General features: G+C 49.0%; 1 protein-coding gene across 3 annotated transcripts in view; it reads left to right on the forward strand.

The window, feature by feature from the left end:
• The first annotated feature begins 7923 nt into the window (after window positions 1-7923).
• LOC147081147 (intraflagellar transport protein 122 homolog) overlaps window positions 7924-21922 on the forward strand; it is a 45629-nt gene continuing 31630 nt past the window's right edge. Inside the window, exons 1-2 of one of the 3 annotated variants that reach the window (XM_085980935.1) lie at window positions 7924-8921; window positions 13538-13649. In XM_085980935.1, the coding sequence (XP_085837061.1) occupies window positions 13550-13649 (100 nt within the window). In that variant the 5' untranslated portion in view covers window positions 7924-8921; window positions 13538-13549. Of the gene's footprint in view, window positions 8922-9644; window positions 13328-13537; window positions 13650-21922 lie in introns of those variants that run through there. The other 2 variants (XM_085980934.1, XM_085980936.1) reach the window with 2 other exon arrangements.

Genomic DNA, 21922 nt, shown 5'->3' on the forward strand with positions numbered 1-21922 from the left:
GGGTTGGGAGGAGAGGGAGAGGGGTGGGTGGGAGGCGAGAGGGGGGGTGTGGGAGGAGAGAGGGGGGGGTGGGAGGAGAGAGAGAGGGGGGGTGGGAGGAGAGAGAGAGAGGGGGGTGGGAGCAGAGAGGGGGGTGGGGGGAGCAGAGAGGGGGGTGGGAGGAGGGGGGGGGTGGGAGGAGAGGGGGGGGTGGGAGGAGAGGGGGGTGGGAGGAGAGAGGGGGGGGGTGGGAGCAGAGGGGGGGGGTGGTAGCAGAGAGGGGGGGTGGGAGGAGAGGGGGGGTGGGAGGAGAGAGGGGGGTGGGAGGAGAGAGGGGGGGTGGGAGGAGAGAGGGGGGGTGGGAGGAGAGAGGGGGTGGGAGGAGAGAGAGGGGGGGGTGGGAGGAGAGGGGGGGTGGGAGGAGAGGGAGGGGGGGAGGAGAGAGAGAGGGGGGGTGGGAGGAGAGAGAGAGGGGGGTGGGAGGAGAGAGAGAGAGGGGGGTGGGAGGAGAAGGGGGGGTGGGAGGAGAGAGAGGGGGGCGTGGGAGGAGAGAGAGGGGCGGGTGGGAGGAGAGAGGGAGAGTCCTTGGTGACCTGGAGCCACCGTGCGAGCGACGCCGCCACTGACCTGCGCAGTTTCGGTCGGGATCTTGGGCCACGCGGTTGACGCTGAGAGGGGCCCGGGCCCGGTTGCCGGGGTAACCCTCCTCCCCCCCCCCCCCTCCCTCCTCCCCTCCCTCCTCCCTCCTCCCCCTCCCCCCCCCCCCCCCCCCCCTCCCCTCAACGCTATCCCCTGTAGGATGGCCCGCCCACTTCTGTAAAATGCATTAACCTTTGGGTAATAACAGCATAGGTAGCTATTGTGGTTCTGACATGCCATTTGGAGGAATTCTTAGTGACATACTTGAGATTTAAGATGTTTGAACGGTTCTTGGACCCCACTGGAGTTTACTACATGTCCCTCTGGGCTTTTACAAATGGGTGCTCATGCCCTGGGATCTATAAGGCTACGCTGTCCTGCTCATTAGTGATCTTGCATGCTTTTCATAACTGTAATGTAATGAGATGTAATCTCAGCATTCTAGTGTTCAACAAGTTCTGTATAATCATTCCAAGGGGTAAGAACACTGGCCTAGAAATTCAGTTGCGTTCGCCAGCCGTTAGCGCCATAAGAGGAGTAGATTTCGAGCGCTAGGCACTTAGGGCCGGGCGCAGAACGATCTGCGCCTACGCCCAACTTCAGTAGACATTTAGCGCCGGCGCAAAGTGTTTGCGCGTGCTCAGCTGCGCGCGCAACTTATGACGTCATTTCGTCGTGCAACGCCGTTTGTGCGCCCCAAACCGGAAATTCAGTGGCGCCCGCCCAATGTGGGCGTGGCGCTGTTAAGAACTGTGAAGTGGAACGCAGCAGAGGCCCTGCGGGCCTCGGGGAGCGCTAATTAAAGGGCACTTAGACTGAACTATAAAGGCCAGCCATTTTGCTACAATGACTTTAGTCCAACGGATTTCTGGACAGAGACCAAGGAAGAGACCTTACTGATTTGGGACAACATAGGAGAGGTATTTTTGGCTTCTGGCCAGAGCTTGGAAATTTGACTCATTGTGATTTCACTGTTTGCAAGTATATTATGGGGGCTGCATGGGGTTCCAACCCTCAGTTCCAGCATTATGTGCGAAGGGCTCGCAGACGCTGTGTGAGAGGGGCAGCCATGCCTAGACGCAGAGGGGCCATCAGGCGTCGGCAACGTAGGCCTTACCCACTCAGGGAATACCGCCAGCAGGTGTCCTATCTCACCATGCCTGCCGCGCAGTGTGTTAAGAGGCTGCGCTTCAGAAGGGAGGTGGTTGCAGAGATCTGCCAGCTGCTTCGCAGAGATCTGCCAGCTGCTTCACAGAGATCTGCGTCCACAGCTGATGTGCAGGACGTCTCTGTCGGTGGAAGTGAAGGTTACGGTGGCTCTGAACTTTTATGCAAGCGGCTCCTTCCAAGCCGCTGCTGGGGACATAGCGAACATCTCCCAGTTTGCCGTGCATCGCTGCATCCGGCAGGTCACCGATGCCCTTTTCACAAGGAGACACCAATTCATCTCCTTCCCCATGACCCTAGAGAGGCAGGAGCAGCGTGCAGTCGGATTTGCGAGGATCGCCGACTTCCCCATGGTGCAGGGCGCCATTGACTGCACGCATGTGGCTTTGCAGGCACCTATCGACAATGCCGAGGATTACCGCAACCGGAAGGGCTACCATTCCCTCAATGTACAGCTGGTGTGTGACCACAGGCAGCGCATCCTAGCTGTCAATGCCCGCTTTCCAGGGAGCAGCCATGATGCATTTATCCTGCGCCAGACTACTGTGGCTGACATGTTCCAGGCACAGCCTCCCCCAAGAGGATGGCTTATCGGGGACAAAGGCTATCCTTTGTGTACCTGGCTCATGACCCCGCTCCGCGCGCCCAGGACCCCTGCTGAGGAGGCATTCAACGAAAGCCATCAAGCCACAAGGAACATCATAGAGCAAACGATTGGCGTCCTCAAGCAACGGTTCCGCTGCCTGGATCGCTCCGGCGGATCTCTCCAGTATTCGCCGGATAGAGTCTCCCAGTTCGTCGTCGTTTGCTGCATGCTGCACAACCTGGCTATCCGCAGGACTCAGGCACTGCCACCTCACGTTGGACCACCACCTCAGGAGGACCAGGAGGAGGAGGAGGAGTACCAGCCCAGGAGGGAGCCACAAGGTCCAAGGGCCGTCCGGCGGAGGCTTATTGAACGACACTTCTAGGCCCCCTGTCAGGGAATGGCTTGTAGCAATGAAGGCACATGAATGCAGCCGCTCCACAAGCCCTCAGCCGGTTAACGCAACAACCACTTGAAACATCACACATGGACAAGCTGAATAAAGAAAAAGCTTTATTGAACAAACTCAGGGCCCTTCCCACATGAAACCCAAAAACACACAACACCCCCAAAAAACAGTCAAAAACATCTCTCCCACAACCTGGGGAGGAATAACAAAACTTGTCCATCCAAATGGCCTTCATCCTCGGCCTTACCAAAAGAACCCCCCCCCCATAGACAGCACAAGCACCCCCATATAAAAAAACATTTGCCAACACACTCTACATTGTGTGCCGAGAGGGCGAGTCCTTGCCCAGCCTTTTCCGGCCCCTGGACGACCTGCTGCTCTGCCTCAACCTGGGCCCTGTGGGTGTTGCAAGGCTGGGGGAAGGCTCCTGAGGGGCACATTGCGTGACGGCAGATGCCCTTGGGGGTCGGCCTAGACGAGCTCTGGCCCTCGAGGGGCCGGCTGCTGCCTGCTGCAGCTGTGGCTGGGCAGCATCAGTCTCTCCAGCAGCTCATCGCAGCTTTGCTGGGGGAGTGGCAGTGGCGGCTGCAGCAATGGGGGCAAGCTGGCTGATGGCAGGCGCTCGCTGGTCGCCAGAGACACTGACACTCGGCCGGGTTGGCACTGCAGCAAGCGCAGCAATCTGGTGAAGGCGAGACCGCTGTGCTGCAGCAGCGCGGCGGGTGCCCTGGCGATGCATGCGTGACACAGCGAGTGTGGCAGCAGTGAGTGCCCGTACTACCCTGGTCTGTGCCCGCATCAGACCAGCCAGTGACTGCACGGCACCACTGATCAACTGTCCACTCGCTGCCTGTGCTGTCCTGAAGTCGTCCCGACTCGCGTCCTGGGCTGCCCTGAATTCGGCCTGACTCGCGTCCTGTGATGCCCCGAATTCGGCCCGACTCGCGTCCTGTGATGCCCCAAATTGTGCCCGACTCGCCTCCTGTGATGCCCCGAATTGTGCCCGACTCGCCTCCTGTGATGCCCCGAATTGTTCGAGACCCCTGGCCTGTGCTGCCGCGAGTTGTTCGAAACCCCTGGCCTGTGAGGCCCCGAAATCTGACACACTATGAGCCAGGGACTCAATGGCCTCAGGCAACCGTGCCACAACCCCCATGAACTCGGTGTGCCGACGATCCGAGTCCGCGGACATTTGATCAAGGAGGCGCACCTCCTGGGCGAGGACCGTCTCCGGCCTGGAGGCCGGACTCTCCCTCTGGGGAGAAGGCCGCCGAGCTGGCCGACCCTTCCCGCGTGGCTGCACGCCACTGGGCCCAGCAGCTACACTCCCCTGCAACACTTCCCCCCTCTGGGGAGAAGGCCGCCGAGCTTCCCGACCCTTCCTGCGTGGCTGGACGCCACTGGGCACAGGAGCTGCACTCCCCTGCAACACTTCCCCCCTCTGCGGAGAAGGCAGCCGAGCTGCCCGACCCTTCCCGCGTGGCTGGTCGCCACTGGGCACAGGAGCTACACTCCCCTGCAACACTTCCCCCTGGCTTTCCTCCAGGGAACACGTTTCCCCTCCATTGCCATCCCCTGGCGCGTATGAGGGTTCCCCTGATGTGCCGCCTTCCTGTTGCTCCTCCTCGTCCTCCTCTTCCGAGGGACAGACACTCGCAGCTTCAGGGACCTCCTCCTCACCAGCTGAAAGCAGGAAGGCACAAGAGTAGCTTTAGAGTGAGGACAGGCCGTCAGCGAGGGAGGCATGAGTGGTGGCATTCTGCGCATTGGTCGGACAGTGGCAAAGGATGTAGATCTGAAGCGCAAGGGGAACGAGAGAGGTCCAAACGGTCATGTCCTTACCATTGGTGCCCAGCACAGGGTCGGCATCTCCAATTGCAACGGGGCCAATCACCCGGGCACCCATGAGTCGACCCACGCGCTCCTCCAGCTCACTGAGCTGCTGGAACTGGGCACGGCTCTTCAGATTCTGGGCCAGCTTGGCCTGCAAGAGAAAGGACGGCCTCTAAGTACAGTGTGGTGCCCTGTTGTTGTGTGCACTGCCTCCCATGGTCGAATAGCTTGGCCAGTGTGGTCCCCTGTTGTTGTGTGCACTGCCTCCCATGGTTGAATAGCTTGGCCAGTGTGTAAAGTGCAGAAAGTGCAATTGATGTTCATGCCAGTGCCATAGCTGCTGGATGAGGGCTGGCCATTAGGCCTTTGAGGTCCCTTTGCCCATAATGTGAGGTGCACATGCAAGGATGAAGAGGACAGTGGAAAGGGTACTCACCCTGACAACCCGAGTGAGGTCGTTAAACTTTTTCCAGCATTGGTCAGCAGTCCTGGGGACATCGCTGTTGGCTGTGACCCTCTGGGCAATTTCCCTCCAGGCTCTCCTGTACACCCTCTTGGGAGGCTTCTTGCCACTGTCCGGGAACAAGATATGGCTTCTCCTCTCCAAAGCCCTAACCAGCACCTTTAAATCATGTCCAGAGAAGCGCTGCGCTCGCTCACGGGCCCTCTCCATCCTTCCTGGCGCTATTTCTCTCCAGCAGCAGTGTTTAGGCCTAGCAGGAGGGCTGCAGTATCCAGGGCGTGGCAGCAGACCAAGTCGACCCTTCCCCCTTTAAGAGCTGGCCGGCGCCAGGGTGTCTGCTGTCAATCAAAACATGACCGCACCTGCGCTGCGCCCGACCTCGGCTGTATCAGTCTGCACCGTCGGCTTAGCGCCTAAAGATAGGCGTGCAACGCCAGTTTTAGCGCTCGCCCAAACTCCTTGGCCAAAGCTACTGAATATCGGCGAAGTGGTCTCCACTTTCCGGCGGGCGCAAACTTTAGCGCCCACCCGACTTTAACGCCCCAAAAGTGGCTATACTGAATTTCTAGGCCACTATCTTTAAACAACTTGTATTGAACTTTCCAAAACTTGTATGGTTTTACACAATGGAAAACAGCTATAGACAAAACCAGTTCAGAACCTTGTGTTGAGACTATGTTTGGTTGGCTTTGAAAGGAAGGCCCCACTTTTGATTCCTTGTTTTTTTGCTGAGTTAGCTGATCTCAGCCAGGCAGGGGTGGCCTCAGGGTCCCAGGGCTATGGAAGGGATAAAGCATACAGGGTTCTTGCTCTTGAGTGCAACATTGTTGCAAAGCATGCGTAAGTATCGGCAGGAACAGCATCAGCCGCCTTTGTGATCCTATGATTGAATATTCCAGGACTTACCATGTAAGGTCACACCCGTAAAGAATAAGCATCCGGATGAGGTACCAAAGGGCTGCTGATACCAATGCAACTGTACCCCAGCCAAGGCAGTGCCTTCAGCAGTGCAGAGAAGAACTGGGTTTGAGCCCAAATATGGCCTCTAGGTGGTGGTGTCATAGTGCAGCACACTGGGGTGGCTAGAGTAGAGAGAGAACTGTGTGCCAGGAGGTAGCATATCACAAACAAAATATTGCTTGGGTTCAACATCTGGTTCAGTGTTGAAGCTGGGAGAGCAGAAACTCCATGTCCAGCACTCCCACTTCAACCCATGTCAATCTGAGTGCTCCAAATATAATGAGCCAAAGAACCACGATTGCATCGGTGAATAAAACATTAAAATATCAAAATGAAGTAAGTTCAAACTTTTTAAGCCTGAAAAACTGGCATTTCTGAGGCAGGCTTTTCGTGAATCTTTCCTGGAGTATTGCTTTGAGGCACATTGTTTCTTTTAAGCTTATCCCATTGATATTGGTCTGTACATGGTAATGGGAATCTAACAGTCAACTGATATGGATCATAATTACTGCGCTGGTCATCTCATTGTAACAGACAGCCAGTTAATCATCCCACCCATTGAAGGAGCTAACAATACAGATACAGCTCAACTGGCCCCTGTAGACAAATCCATGTCAAAGTCTATGTATACGGTCTACCTTAGCATATTCTGGCAAGTCATTCTGAAATCTCCCGATGGAAATGCAGAGCGGGTTTCAGAACCCACAGCATTATTGAATCCTCTGCATGATCTGTTTTCTTCCCTGATGTCTGACAAAAATCACATTGTTGCCCTGTATGGGCAGCCCAGAGAAACAGCAGCAAGCAGTGGTGTCACGAGCTGCCAGTGGCACTTTGTCCGTGGGGCATGTGGGGAAAAAACCTCTCTTGAGCGGTCTCTCTGCTGCTGGAGCCACTGGTCCCAGGTTGATTATATTACAGGGCTTCCTCCAACTCTGCTGTAATGTTAGTTAGGACTGCTCCACAACTCCAGCTAAAGCTGCCTGATCCAACTTTAGAATTCCAACATATTGCACTGCTTCCCATTTATGTCTGGATTCAAGCTCAGGATGCTGTACAATTATCTATTTTGTATAGCTGGGCACAGTAAAGGTATTCAATACTTTCTGAAACTGCCGAATACCATCTGAATTCTTTTTCTGTGAAGATTAAATTGGTGAAGAAAAATTAGGGAGTTTGGCAAACAGTGAGAAGCACTCTAAAAGACTTCAAGGGAACATGGACAGTTAGCAGAATTGGCAGACAGGTGATAGATACACTTTAATGCAGAGAAGTGTGAGGTGAAGGAATGAGAGTATAAACTCAATGGAAAGATGCCAAAGCATGTGGTGGAACAGACACCTAAGGGTGTGAGTGCAGGGAGATAAAGCCATAAAAAATGCATTTTGGTTTTATAAATGGAGAACATGAGTAAAGAGGGAATAATATTTTGTACAAGGCAAAGTAGGGCACATTTAGAGTAATGTGCACCCCATCACAGAGCATATTACAGTAGATTCACCAAAACAATGACAGAGATGTGAAACTATAGTTGTAAGGAGAGACTTGAGACAATAGGGCTATTTCCACTAGAGCAGAGACTAAGAGGAGATTTAATTGAGATTTTTAAAATGATGCAGTTTTGATAGAGCGAATAGGGAAAGACTATTTCCCCTGGTTGGTGGGCCAACAATTTACAATTGTCACTAAGAATGAGTAGGGAGGAGAAATTGCTTTACACAGAGACTGTTTGAGGAAGGCACCATTGCATCTTTTAAGGGAAATTGAATATCCATTTGAAGCTGAGGAAGATACAGGACTATGGGGGAATGCGAGTCGATGGGATTAGTTTTCGGATTGCTCGAACAAAGCCAACACAGACTGGAGGGCTGAATGGACTCCTGCTTTGCTGTAAACTTCTATGGTTCTATGAGTGAGTGTGATCAGGATTAAACTCTGACTCACTGCCAGTGGATATAATGATTAAAGTGCATGAGTCCAGTTGCAGACAACTTGTTGTTGCCCCTGACATTGCTTCTATCCAGATTCCATTGTGCTTGTTTTAATTCTAAGCATATCATAAACTTGCTCCTGGAGGTTATTTTTGCCATTTTTTTCCCTTCCTCCTCAGTTGTTCAGATACTGACTCTGGGCTACATTTCCATGGATATTGGTAGCATTCAGTTACCTGCCCACTCGTATGAGGCGAGACAGTGAGTGTTGACAGAATGTCAAGTGAAAAGGTTACAACAGCTGAGCCCAATTTTGTCTTCACTCAACATTCACACATGTGCTACTTTGCAGCAACTGTTATCAGATAGTGATCGGGAGCAAAATCCCTAGCTGATTTTTGCCTTTCTTTAGCCAATGGGCGCTGAGGCCAATTGGAGCACCCCAGTTGAAATCAGCTAACTAAGCACAGATTATGAATCGAACATGGACTTTCTGTATGGCTTAGTGCTGTACCAGGTGTTACCTTTACCCATTAGGCTATTGAACGGAGCCTCACTCTTATGGGTTGAAACCACACTGTGTGATATTAGTAATGAATAAGTCGTATGAAAGTCATCCTTCACACCTTATTAAAACAATGGGCAAAGAATTTCAGTGTCACAAAGTGTGCTTTCATACAAATATGTCAACTCTTCAATGACTGATACCATGCAGTATGATTAATTTCAGTTCCATAGAGTTTCTGAAGAGAAAAGACTGTGTACTTTTATTCCTTAACTATTAGCAGTAATACTCTATATGCTCTAGCCAAACAAAGCAAGGCCCTGGGTGCGTACAAACTGGCCCGGCATGCCTACGACAAACTGCAGGGCCTGCGCATTCCTGTCAGGTTCCAGGAGTCCATTGAGTTGGGCAGCCTGACGATTCGATCAAAGCCATTCCATGACAGTGAGGTGAGGAACTTCATCAGCTACTGACTGCAAGTGTAGCAGAGCATTAAAAATAGTGCTTTATGTTGAAAGTAATTTAAGATTTTCTTTGTCACAGAAGAGGGGGATGCTGTCAAACTTGGGGTGCAGTGTTGTGAACTGTTCAGTCACATATGGGGGAGATTTTCTGTAGTCACGGTATGTAGCAAAGCACGTCCTTTTTGAATACATTTGCAAACGGCAGCCAAAGCAATTCTCGCCCGCAATGTGTCAGGATAGTGTGTGGAGCTCCAACATGCTGCTCCAAGCAGTGCAGCACACGGGCTGTGTCTACAACACCCCACACACACACTCAGTAACTGAGCTCAGCCATGCCAACTGAGGGTGGGGAGGGAGTAAAATCAGGAGAGTTAACACTGCCACACTTCTAATGTAATTGACTGATTAAAGGCTTGTCGTTTCCATTAGAGAGGGTGTGGACAGGGAGTCACCATTCAGGATTTGCCAATTTAACCTCACAGCGCAATCACGACCAGCCTGAGTGATGGCATCATGAGAGCCATTAGGCCACCATTTTTCATAATTCACACCTTTCAAAATATAAATAGACTCCTTTACCTAAAGAGACTGGGATACACAGCTGCACCTGGGGTGTGTTCTCTTTTTGTAAAGATAATCAAGGCCTCCCCTCGGATATACACAAGCGCACACACACATACGCCTCTGACACAGGCCAGAGGTGAATTAAACAGTCTGCTGTCAGCAGGAGCAGAAAGAAATCTCTGACACTCCAAAGGAAAATATTACAGGCCAAGCCTGGAAAGGTGCAAGGATACACCATGCGAAAATAAATATAGAATGGAACAGTCGCAACTGTTAGGAAAGTAGTGAGCAAAACATCCTCAGAACCCACTGAGATCAACAGGGAACTTTGCAGGCTTCTATGCCACACTATACATCTCAGGTGTATGGCACCCAACAACAACTATCTCACCACCTTGCCGCTGTCGCAACTCGCCAAGAAGTAGGCCTAATCACTAGGCTCCCAATCTCAGCCAAAAAGATCCAAGTAGCAATACAGAGTCACTAATCTGGCAAACACCCTGGATCCAATAGCTATTCAGCCAAATCCTACAACAGCGTACCCTCTAACAAAATTCTTTGTTAACATTGACGTCTGCACCCTATCATTATCACAACAGCCACAATCATCATATTAATACACAATAAAGACAAAGGCCCCACCCTCATCTTATTGACTCTGCTTAACACTGACTACAAAGAGATGGTGCAGAAGGGCGGGCTTCAGTTTTCTGGGACATTGGGATCAGGTCTGGGCAGGAGGGACCTGTACAAGAAGGGCGGGTTGCAGCTCAACAGGGCTGGGACCAATGTCCTTGCAGGGATGTTAACTTGTGCTGTGGGGAGAGTTTAAACTAATTTGGCAGGGGGAGGGGGCACTAGGATGAAGCATTAGAGAGGAGACACAAGGTGCACAGAGGACTGGGAGAGACAAACAGCATTAGAATAAAGAGTAGTTTAGAAATAGAGTGGTTAATGTGTATATGGACTCTCAAAAGATGTTTGATAAAGTACCACATAATAGAGTAACAAAATTGAAGCCCATGTGATTAATGGGGCAGTGGCAGCGTGGATACAAAATTGGTGTTGGGACCACTGCACTTTTTGATGACACGAAACTTGGAAATGTAATCAGTGAGGAGGTTAGTAACAGACTTCAAGAGACTGGTGAAATGGGAAGATACAAGGCACATGAAATTTAAGGCAGTGAAGTGATTCATTCTGGCAGGACGAATGAGGTGAGACAATATAAACTAAATGGTACAATTTTAAAGGGGGTGCAGGAACAGAGACCTGGGGGTGTATGTACACAAGTCTTTGAAGGTGGCAGGACAAGTTGAGAAGGCTGTTAAAAAGGCATATGGGATTCTTGGCTTTATAAATAGAGGCATAGAGTACAAAAGTCAGGATGTTATGCCAAACCTTTATAAAACACTGGTTAGGCTGGTGTATTGCCAATTCTGGGCACCGCACTTCAGGATAGGTGTCAAGATCTTAGCGAGGGTGCAGAGGAGATTTACTAGAATGATAGGAATGAAAGACTTCAGTTATGTGGAGAAACGGGTTGTTCCCCTTAGAAAGAAAGACTTGCATTTCTACAGCGCCTTTCACCACCACCAGACGTCTCAAAGCGCTTTACAGCCAATGAAGTACTTTTGGAGTGGAGTCACTGTTGTAATGTGGGATACGCGGCAGCCAATTTGCAGAGAAGATTTGATAGAGGTGTTCAAAATCTTGAAGGGTTTTGATAGAGTAAATAAGGATCAACTGCTTCCAGTTGCAGAAGGGTCTGTAACCAGAGGACACAAGTTTAAGGTGATTGGCAAAAGAACCAGAGGCGACATGTGGAAACATTTTTTATGCAGCGCGTTGTTATGATCTGACATGCTGTGCCTGAAAGGGTGGTGGAAGCAGATTCAAGACTAAGTTTCAAAAGGGAATTGGATAAATACGTGAAAAGGAAAAACTTGCTGGGCTATGGGGAAAGAACAGGGGAGTGGGACTAATTGGATAGCTCTTTTAAAGAGCCGGCACAGGCAGGATGGGTCGAATGGCCTCCTCGTGTGCTATATCATTCTATGAAGTAGTCTCCTGTAAGTACCATTTGATATACTGTACATCACAAATATATGAAAAAATTATTTATTCTCTTTAAAAGAATTCAAACAAGCAAATTATAACTTAAAAGTGACATCTTTATATTGATACAGGTAAATTTCCTGATCCCACACTATCAAGTGGGAGCCACGCTGGATGGAAGCATGGATCAGAGAAAGGGCTGCAACACGGTGGCACCCTTTCTCCAAACTACGTCCCTTTGAACATGACTCCCAGTTGGGAGCGTAGGATCAGTAAATTTAGCCAATAGATTAGACTCATCTGGAACAATGAATGACTGACTAAATTGGAACATTGTAAAGGAAATGGAGAAAAGTCTATTGAGCAGAGACTAATCAAAAAATTACTGAAAATCTGAAATAAAAACATAAATACACAGGAGTTCCATCTGCATCTAAAAGGAGAAACAGGAGATTATGTTTCAGTGAAGGGCCTTCGTCAGATAAAGGATCTCTTTGCAGATCTTTTCAGAGCTGCTGCCCATTACCAGCATTTTCTTTTTTAATGGGAAGTGGCAAGCTCCGTGGCTGAATTATTTCTTCATTTAAACATAATGGCCTAGAAATTCGGGTCGGGGGCTTCCCGCGGGTGTAAGCCCCCGACCTGCACTTACCTTGTGCACCGGCATTTGAGCTGTAGGGCCCCATGGAATTCCGCTCTGGGGCCTGGCCCAGCTGCCGGCACGCTGTGCTTGCGTGTCCCAGGGGCGTAGTTAGTGCGATGTGTCCCCTGGGATCACGTGAGCCATGGGCAGCCAATCGGAGGAGGGAAAAGCCCATTCATAAGATTGACCGGTAGGCCTGTCAAAACTTATAAATACTACGGGCCCAAAATAGCAGTAAACCTTCAAATAATTTTTTTTTTAAATCACACTTTTTAAATAAACTATAAATTACATTAAATAACTATTTTAAACAATTTAAATTTTTGAAAAAAATAATTTTATATTATAATGGGGCTAAAATAAACTTACCTTGCTTTAAAGTATTTAAAAATAATAAACCTGTGGAAAAAATGCTTTAATTTTAATTAATTGACCACTTACCTTGCAAAAAGCAGGCCTTACGCCTGCTTTTTAAATGTATAAATTCTGCAGGCTTACCCTCCCGGGAAAACCTATAAAAGAAAAACCTAAGTTCAAAACGCACGCGCAGCCTCCCCTGCGCGCGCGTTCGACCTCTGAACCCCTTCGTTCAGAGGATCGGAAGTGCCGGTTTCCCGCGCATGCGCAGTGCATGCAGGAAACTGGCAATTCCATTCGGCCTACGGGTGAGTACCCCGTGCGTACTCACCCGAGGAGAGCCGAATTTCTGGGCCACTATTCTAAAGGGGTGAGATTCTCCTTTCACTGAAATTAAAATTGTTTATAGGAAGAGGCCTGAAAATTCCTTACCCACCTAGCCTAGGAGAGAAACTTTTAAAGGCTGAGTGGCATCAGTGTATTTATTCTCAACTGTTCCATTATGTTTCTTTCTCTTGTGCTTTTATTGTCTAACAATTTTGAAGCCTAATTTCCGCTCTTCCCTCACCACGGAGGATCATCTCATCTTTACGAAGATATATTTTGTTACCCTTTAAAGAATCATGTCCTCTGGGGAAAGTTCAAGCAGCCGTCACAGGTGGTGGAGCAAGAAACATTAAAACGGGATTCAAGAAGGAACTAGACAAGTTCTTGTCAACAAATGGGACTACGGGTTATTAGAAATGCACCATGGGAATACTGTGGAAAGGTGGGCTGGACGGGCTGAAGGTCTTCTCCTGCCTGAAACTGTTGCTATGTTAATGACGAGTCAAAATTAGTTCTAATTGCCAAGTGGCCTTTAAGAACCTTTGTCCAGCATTGATGCTGTTGTTTTTATGGTATTGTTTCTTGCCTTGCTGACTCTCCTTGCTTTACGTGTGTGTGTGTTTTGTGTAACTGTCTGCTTATTTGTACACAGGACTTTGTACCTATGTGCTACAGGTGTTCAACTAACAACCCACTGCTCAACAACCAGGGAAATGTGTGCATCAACTGCCGGCAGCCCTTTGTGTTCTCCGCTTCCTCCTACGGTGAGTTTACCTTTCACTGTGCACTGACTGTGGTCTGGTTTGCTTGTGTTTACTGCTCTGAAGTTTGGCTGTAGTTAGCTTATGTACTTTTGTTTGCTGCTGAGATTTTAAAACTTGACACAACTCTACCCTGAAGCTGGAAATAAGACACCTCGTGTAAGCTGAGGTTCATTGGGTGGGGGTTGGTGGGGGGGGGGGTCGCGGGGGTGTCTAGTTGTTGGAGTTTGCACACATGGCGACTTGGAATGATAGCAAAAGCTTCAAGAAAGCTGACGCAGCCCCACGGAGCTGACTACTCAAAAACCGGCCTTGAATACCGATAGAAAATTGTCCCACTACTGGGCATCAAAGAGGGCTGGAGCAGCGTTCCTTCGCCACTTGCTCACAGACTCCACGTTTGGATTTTTCATCCTTTCAACTTCACCAATCAGTCCCTACGCCCCCATACAGCCTTTTCAACTGTTGGAAACTTTTTGCTGTTTTTTGGAGCCTTTAAAACACTTTCCTCATGAGTACATTCAGCATCTTACCAATGTTTAAATCACAAACAAAAACAGGAAATGCTGGAATAACTCAACAGGTCAGCCAGTATCTGTGGAGAGAACAGAGGAGTCAACATTTCAGGTACAGACTCTTCAGCAGAACTGGATGATGTTACAGATGAACAGCATTTAAAAAGGAACAGGACAAGTGGGAGGGAGAAAAAACACAAACACACACGCACAGGAAAGTAAATATAATGACCTGTAAAGTGCTTAAATGGAGACCGGGAGATGGCTAAACAGCAGAAGCGATATCAGCATGAGACAATATTAGGCATAATGAGAGAAATCAAAGAAATAAAAGACATATATGAGAGAGAGAGTGTGAGAATAGCTAAAGGGGTGGGGGTTAAGAAGGTTAAAGGAAAGCATGAGAAACTGACAAAGCGGAATAGGCTCCAATGGCCCAGGAGCCTGGTAGGGGCCTCCCATCAGAACACTACTTCTACCAGCTGATCCACTACTGCCCAGTTTGCACCCCCGCCAAAATTGAAAGTTACCCCCTGTCCCCAAAGAAAGCAATACATAAACCGTCTCGTGTATAGATTCATACAGCACATTTTAATGTATGGCAGGCTGCATTTTGTCACCTTGAGTACAAAAAGTCTCTGAAATATTCCAGTACTGTTTGTGGTGGGCTTTGAGAGGGGCTTGGCCCAAATGTTTCCAGCCAGACATTCTCCTTGCACATAGAAGATAGGAGCAGGAGTAGGCCATTCGGCCCCTTGAGCCTGTTCCGCCATTTAATGAGATTGTGGCTGATCATCCAAATTCAGTACCCTGTCCCTGCTTTTGCCCCATATACCTTGATCCCTTTAGCCTTAAGAAATATATCTAACTCCTTCTTGAATATATTTAATGAATTGGAATCAACGGCCTTCTGTGGTAGAGAAATCCACAGGTTCACCACTCTCTGGGTGAAGAAATTCCTCCTTATCTCAGTCCTAAATGGCTTACCCCTTATCCTTAGACTGTGACCCCCTGGCTCTGGACTCCCCTGCCATCGGGAACATCCTTCCTGCATCTAGTCTGTGTAGTCCTGTTAGAATTTTATAAGTTTCAATGAGATCCCCTCTCATTCTTCTAAACTCTAGCGAATATAAGCCTAATCGACCCAATCTCTCCTCATACGTCATTCCTGCCATCCCAGGTATCAGTCTGGTGAATCTTCGCTGCACTCTCTCCATGGCAAGAACATCCTTCCTCAAATAAGGCAACCAAAACTGCACACAATACTCAAGGTGTGGTCTCACCAAGGCCCTGTACAACTGCAGCAAGACATCCCTGCTCCTGTACTCAAATCCTCTCGCTATGAAGGCCAACATACCATTTGCCTTCTTAACCGCCTGCTGCACCTGCATGCTTACCTACAGCACAAGGCCACCCAGGTCTCGTCGCACTTCCCCTTTTCTCAATCTATTGCCATTCAGATAATCTGTCTTCCTGTTTTTGCCACCGAAGTGGACAACCTCGCATTTATCCACATTATACTGCATCTGCCATGCATCTGCCCAATCACCCAACCTGTCCTAATCATACTGGAGTTTCTCTGCATCCTCCTCACAGCACACACGTCCACCCAGATTTCTGTCATCTGCAAACTTGGAGATATTACATCTAGTTCCCTCGTCTAGATCATTAATATATATTGTGAATAGCTGGGGTCCTAGCACCGATCCCTGCGGTACCCCACTAGTCACTGCCTCCACTCGGAAAAAGACCCGTTTATTCCAACTCTTTGCTTTCTGTCTGCCAACCAGTTCTCCGCACAAGTTACACTGCTTCAAACATGCCATATGAACCCTGAAATAGTGAGGCTCCGTGGGTCAGTATTTTGGACGTGCTCCCAAGTTGCTGAGCGCTGAAACATGTGGCAGGCAAGAAAGTACAAATGAGATTGATGATGCCCTGCATCAGGATTGTCTGTAACTGGTTGTCAAGCTCATTGAAGCCAGAAGAAAGAACCCTTCCAGTCTGGCACCCCCGGCCTCTATGGCAGCAGTTTATGTATCCATGGAAGAAACAGAGACTGCCCTTGGGGTCTTTGGCACTTCACTGTAGATGCCCTTGGAGCAGCAACACACTCGATCATGGGCTGCAGTGTCATTAAACCATCTCCCAATGCACTGTCATCTGCAGCATCCTCTCTGATGCAGCCCCCATGGCCTGCACCAAGGCTGGATGCTTTTTCAAAAACAGAACCCACAGGCTCTATTTCTTCTGCTGAGACCTGACTTTCCAGCCAGCAACATCTTTATTCTCGTGCCACCACCAGCTAGTCCTGCTCACTCATGCTCTGTTCTGTGTCACCCAGTGCGCTCCAACGTGGCTTACTCTAACTGTAAAGAGCTGGCAGATCCAGCTGCAGAAGGCCCTGTGTGTTCTTGATGTAGCACATTTAGAGGAGGAAAGGAGGTTAAATTGGTTTCTTGCCACTTTCAGTTGGAGTGATATCAGGATTTCATGATATGGTCAGTGACAGTTAATACGGAGTACAGTAGGAAGAGAGGTAGAACCCACAGCTGTCGCTTGTCCTACATCCCTGTCTCCGACATTCTCTGTTGCTTCCCTCACTAAGGTGTGGAGTGCTTCCTCCTTACAGGTTTCGGAACAGCCACCTGTTGCGGATTAGGAGTAATATATTTACACAGAGAGTGGTGAGAATGTGGAACTCGTTGCCACATGGAGTGATTGAAGCAGAGAGCATTGATGCATCTAAAGGGAGGCTTGATGCATACATGAGGATGAAGGGAATAGAGGGATACAAGGGCAGGCTGTGACGAGGTCATTAGTATGGAAGGGGGCTCGTGGAGTATAAACGGGCATAGAGCAGTTAGGCCGAATGGCTTGTTTCTGTGCTATAGATTCTATGTAGTCGTAGCTGTTATGGGAATCTTGCTCTTACAAAAGAAAGCAAATAGAACCTTTTGTTGCCACGACATGCAGTAATACACTGTTCTCAGCATGTAGCCCAAGCATGCAGTAAGCAGTCACTTACCATGTGAGGCTTTTTATGGAGTGAAAGCATGTAAGGGTGTGGGTGAAGGAACACTTGCAGGTGAAGGCTGCCATGTGACCTCATTGGCATTGATGGGAAGCAATTCAAGCCCTTTAATACAGTGTAGGGGGTGATTATCGTAAGGTGAAGGCAGGTTTAGTACAGTGCATTTTTTGAAGATGTGACAGGTTTCTCTTACCTTTCCTGACCTGATAAGATCATTAAACTTTTTCTGACACTGATGGCTAGGTTAACTGCCCTGGCGACCTCCATTCACTGCCCTTAAGCAGCTTTCCCTGGGGGCCCATGTCATTTATTTTCCATGGAGCCTTCCTAACCTCCTGCAGCAGCTACATCTGAGAAGTGGGGGCTTTCTGCCTGACCACTGACCCCACAGTTGCCTTTAAAAAAAGAGATTGCTTGGACTAATCAAAAAAATTCAGCAGATTCCTGGCCCTTTAAGCTATTGCAAGCCTTTAAACCATGCAGTAGCATGCTATTTTCTGCCCCCTGCTAATTGGTGAATTCTCAATCAGAGGCATTCCTAACACCTGAATCGTGTCCACGATATTTTAATGCAACTGAGCCCAGAAATTACAGTGGGCTCAGCACTCATGCAGTTCGATGAGTACCATGCATATTGTGCCATACTTCTCTTCAGGATTGTGCATGATCGGAAAGTCCAACATGGCTGAGCTTGGTCTCTCTGACATCTGGGGCTCCCTGCAGGTGCCTGTGAATTTGCCACATGTTCTGCGGTGCACTGAAATTGTGAAAGTCCTTCACTTCACTCATGAATGCAGAGGTGGGAGCTGCGTTCCTGCACGTCCACCAACAATCCTTGCATGGTGATCATCGCTGCCCCAGAGGATGTCATGAAGGTCTTTTGGTCGTCGATCAGCTGCCTTTTGAAGGCAGGTCCAGTACGGTACCTACCCTTTGCTTGTGCAGCTGAGAAATACCTCAGGCTAGAACCCCGAACTGTTGTTTGTTGTCTCCAGCTGCTGCCTCCCTTGCTCTTCCTCACTAGTGATCTGTGGTTCACCCAGTGCTCCAAACCTCAAACTCATTAGTCTTACAGGGTGCTTGGATCTGTGGTGGGGCCTGCAGCAGGTGGGATGCGTAACACGACCCGCTGTGAAGTACTGTGTCTGTGGCTGCCATCAGTTGGATTTGCCTCACCTTGAAAGAGCATATAGAAGGAGAAAAGAAAGATGTGTTACCATGGTTTCAGAACAAAATACGTTGAAAGAGAAGCAAGATGCCAATATATTGTGTGCCACACTGCTGTGTGCAATGTATGCCTCTGTTACTGAGTGAAAGGGTGAGCAAGGGTTACAGTGACAGCCTCTGACCTGCTCTTGTTGCCACAGTGTTTATGTGGCTGGTCCAGTTAAGTTTCTGGTTAATGGTGACCCCCAGAATGTTGATGGTGGGAGATCCGATGATGGTAATGCAGTTGAATGTCAATTGGGAGGTTGTTAGATTCTCTCTTGTTGGTATGGTCATTGCCTGGCACTTGTGTAGTGCGAATGCTACTTGCATTTCACATGTGGCGAACCCTCGCCTGTGCACATTGGCTTGTGATGGATGTGAGGAGCCTTTCCCTGGAAGTGCCTGTTGTTAGAAATTGGCAGAACCCCCAGATAGCAGGCCAGCCCACTGCCAGTGTTAGTGCAATCAAGTGCAACATGTCTAAGTTGTGGTGGCAGTGCAGGTCCAGGGCACAGCTCTCTACATTTAGATGTCACACTGCAAGTGCCATCCTGCAACTTTTCTGTGGCTTCTTTGTGTGCTTTGCATGGTACCTCCCTGATGATGCCACAGTTCATAATGTTGGTTTGTTGCAATGTGTTCTATGCCCTATTATTAAGAAAAAGTGTGCACACTTACTTTTGAACTCTTCTTGATTCCATTATTTGTTTTCCTTATTTATCCTATGAACCTGGGAGCCTCCATTCTCTCTTTCCACTACCTCCATCCATGCTGTTTGCACCTTTGTTTTCACAGGAGAGTGGCCTCCACTCTAAAGATCATCTTTGCTGCATTAGCATCTTCAGTGCATCCCCCTGAAATGGGGCAGTTCTCTGCAGATTGTACCTTCAACAACAACTTACTTGACAATACAGAAGCATGTCCCTTTAAGGTAGCAGCAGCTTTTTAAGAGCTGCTGCAGGAGTCGTCTCCTTCTCCCAGGCAATCATGGTTCCTGACATTTTCCATTTGCTAAGAGCCGATTTCAATTAGTGGGTGAGGCCAGCCCTTCCCGCTGGCAGCCTGGTTGTTCCTGTCCTGGGATGTGTGCAGCCTCAAAATTGCCAGTATTGCATTTTGGGGCTGTGGCAGTCCCTTGTAAACAATACTTTAAAAATGTTAATACGCTCCCTGAAGTTCGGCAGTTAAAGCCGATTTTAAAATTGGGGAAAGGCGTATCCTGTCCCTTATGTTTTTTAATGTGTTATTTATTGGATCCCCAAAGGCACGCCACTATTTGTAGTGTATCTTTTGCCCCCAAAAATTACAAAACTTCTGAGGAGCCACTATCCTCACTTATAAAAAAGACTTGCATTTATATAGCGCCTTTCACGACCACCGGACGCCTTGAAGCGCTTTACAGCCAATTAAGTACTTTTGAAGTGGAGTCTCTGTTGTAATGTGGGAAACGCAGCAGCCAATTTGCGCACAGCAAGCTCCCACAAACAGCAATGTGATAATGACCAGATAATCTGTTTTTGTTATGTTGGTTGAGGGATAAATATTGGCCAGGACACCAGGGATAACTCCCTTGCTCTTCTTCGAAATAATGCCATGGGATCTTTTACATCCACTTGAGAGAGCAGACGGGGCCTCGGTTTAATGTCTCATCGGAAAGTCGGCACCTCCGACAGTGCAGCACTCCCTCAGCACTGCACTGGAGTGTCAGCCTAGATTGTTGTGCTTAAGTCCCTGTTATGAAAGACAGTACCAATTACCCAGTAGAAAACCATGCTATCACAGCTGTAAACATGCTTTATTAGTATAAAGCAACAGAGTTAATGTTATAGTAATACAGCAGGCCTTGGACAACGTGGACCACTTTCCATACCTCAGGAGCCTACTGTCAACAAGGACAGACGTCGACGACGAAGTCCAACACCGCCTTCAGTGTGCCAGTGCAGCCTTCGGTCGCCTGAGGAAGAGAGTGTTTGAAGACCAGGACCTCAAACCCGGCACTAAGCTCATGGTCTACAGAGCAGCAGTGATACCCGCCCTGCTGTATGCTTCAGAGACATGGACCATGTACAGCAGGCACCTCAAAGCACTGGAGAGGTACCACCAATGCTGCCTCCGCAAGATCCTGCAAATCCATTGGCAGGATAGGCGCACCAATGTCAGTGTTCTGGCTCAGGCCAACATCCCCAGCATCGAAGCTTTGACCACGCTCGATCAGCTCCGATGGACGGGTCACATTGTCCGCATGCCCGATATGAGACTCCCAAAACAAGCGCTTTACTCGGAGCTCCGGCAAGGCACAAGAGCCCCAGGTGGGCAGAGGAAACGCTTCAAGGACACCCTCAAAGCCTCCTTGAAAAAGTGTAACATCCCCACCGACACCTGGGAATCCCTGGCCCAAGACTGCACAAAGTGGAGGAGAAGCATTCAGGAAGGTGCCGAACACCTCAAGTCTCTTTGCTGGGAGCAAGCGGAAGCCAAGCGCAAGGAGTGCACGCCAACCCAAGCACCCCACCCACCCGCCCCTTCAACCACCGTCTGCCCCACCTGTGACAGAGTCTGTAGATTCCCGCATTGGACTCATCAATCACCTGTGAACTCATTTTTAATGTGCAAGCAAGTCATCTTCGGTTCTGAGGGACTGCCCAAGAAGAAGAATACAGCAGTCTGCAGAAAGCTGGACACAGATCTGGTGAGGTTGTGGATCCCCAGCATCCTACCACGGGATCCCCTAGAGTCCAGGAATCCCAGTATGATTCCAGTCAATTAATCTTCGTGCTGTAAGTGGCTAACCAAACTAACAATCAAAGCTGAGAGCGTGTCTTCTATGGAGCAAAACTCACTCTCTAGAGCTCTGAAGCAGTTCAACAGAGTGCTCAATTGCTGAATTAATGGTCTGTGAGAAATTGTCTTGCTCCAAAGAAGCTTTGCAACATAACCTAAACCCACCGCCTATGAAGGATTTCAGCATTCTGCTCAGATTGGTCAATGCTGCATTACTTTTTTGTGTATTTCCCCCCCCCCTGCTTTTTGGGACGTTTTTCTCCCCTCCCAATCTGAAGGCGTTGACCCTTTACAGGTGTACACTTTCACAGGCACTGGTCAGGCTTCCATACCTTGCCCAAGTGGCCATTCTTCATGTGTGAGCCTACACAGTGAGTGTCAGCAGGTTACCCAGCTTCACAGTCAAGTCCCATCGTGCCCTGCACAAGTACAATTCCAGTTGGGACCTTCTTCAACTAGCTGATATACTCTTCATTAATAGGGCCTGAGTTCAGTTGTGATGATTCTGGTTAAGATCAAAACAGACTGACTATGGAACCTGAGATCTTCCTGGTCTGTGGCTCCACTACTCACTGCTTTAGCCAACTCAGCCATGAGGGGAGCTCTCCTATTTTATATCATTTATTTTGACCTGGAAGATGGACTATGTATTGGACTTTTTAATTATTCTTTCAATGTTGCAGCAGCATTTGTGCCCACATCCTAAGGTAGCCTCTTAACAGCTACTACTGTTTATT

The sequence above is a fragment of the Somniosus microcephalus genome, unplaced genomic scaffold (assembly GCF_052327205.1).
Source record: "Somniosus microcephalus isolate GS21.2 unplaced genomic scaffold, FLI_Smic_1.0 scaffold755, whole genome shotgun sequence".
Lineage (NCBI taxonomy): Eukaryota > Metazoa > Chordata > Chondrichthyes > Squaliformes > Somniosidae > Somniosus > Somniosus microcephalus.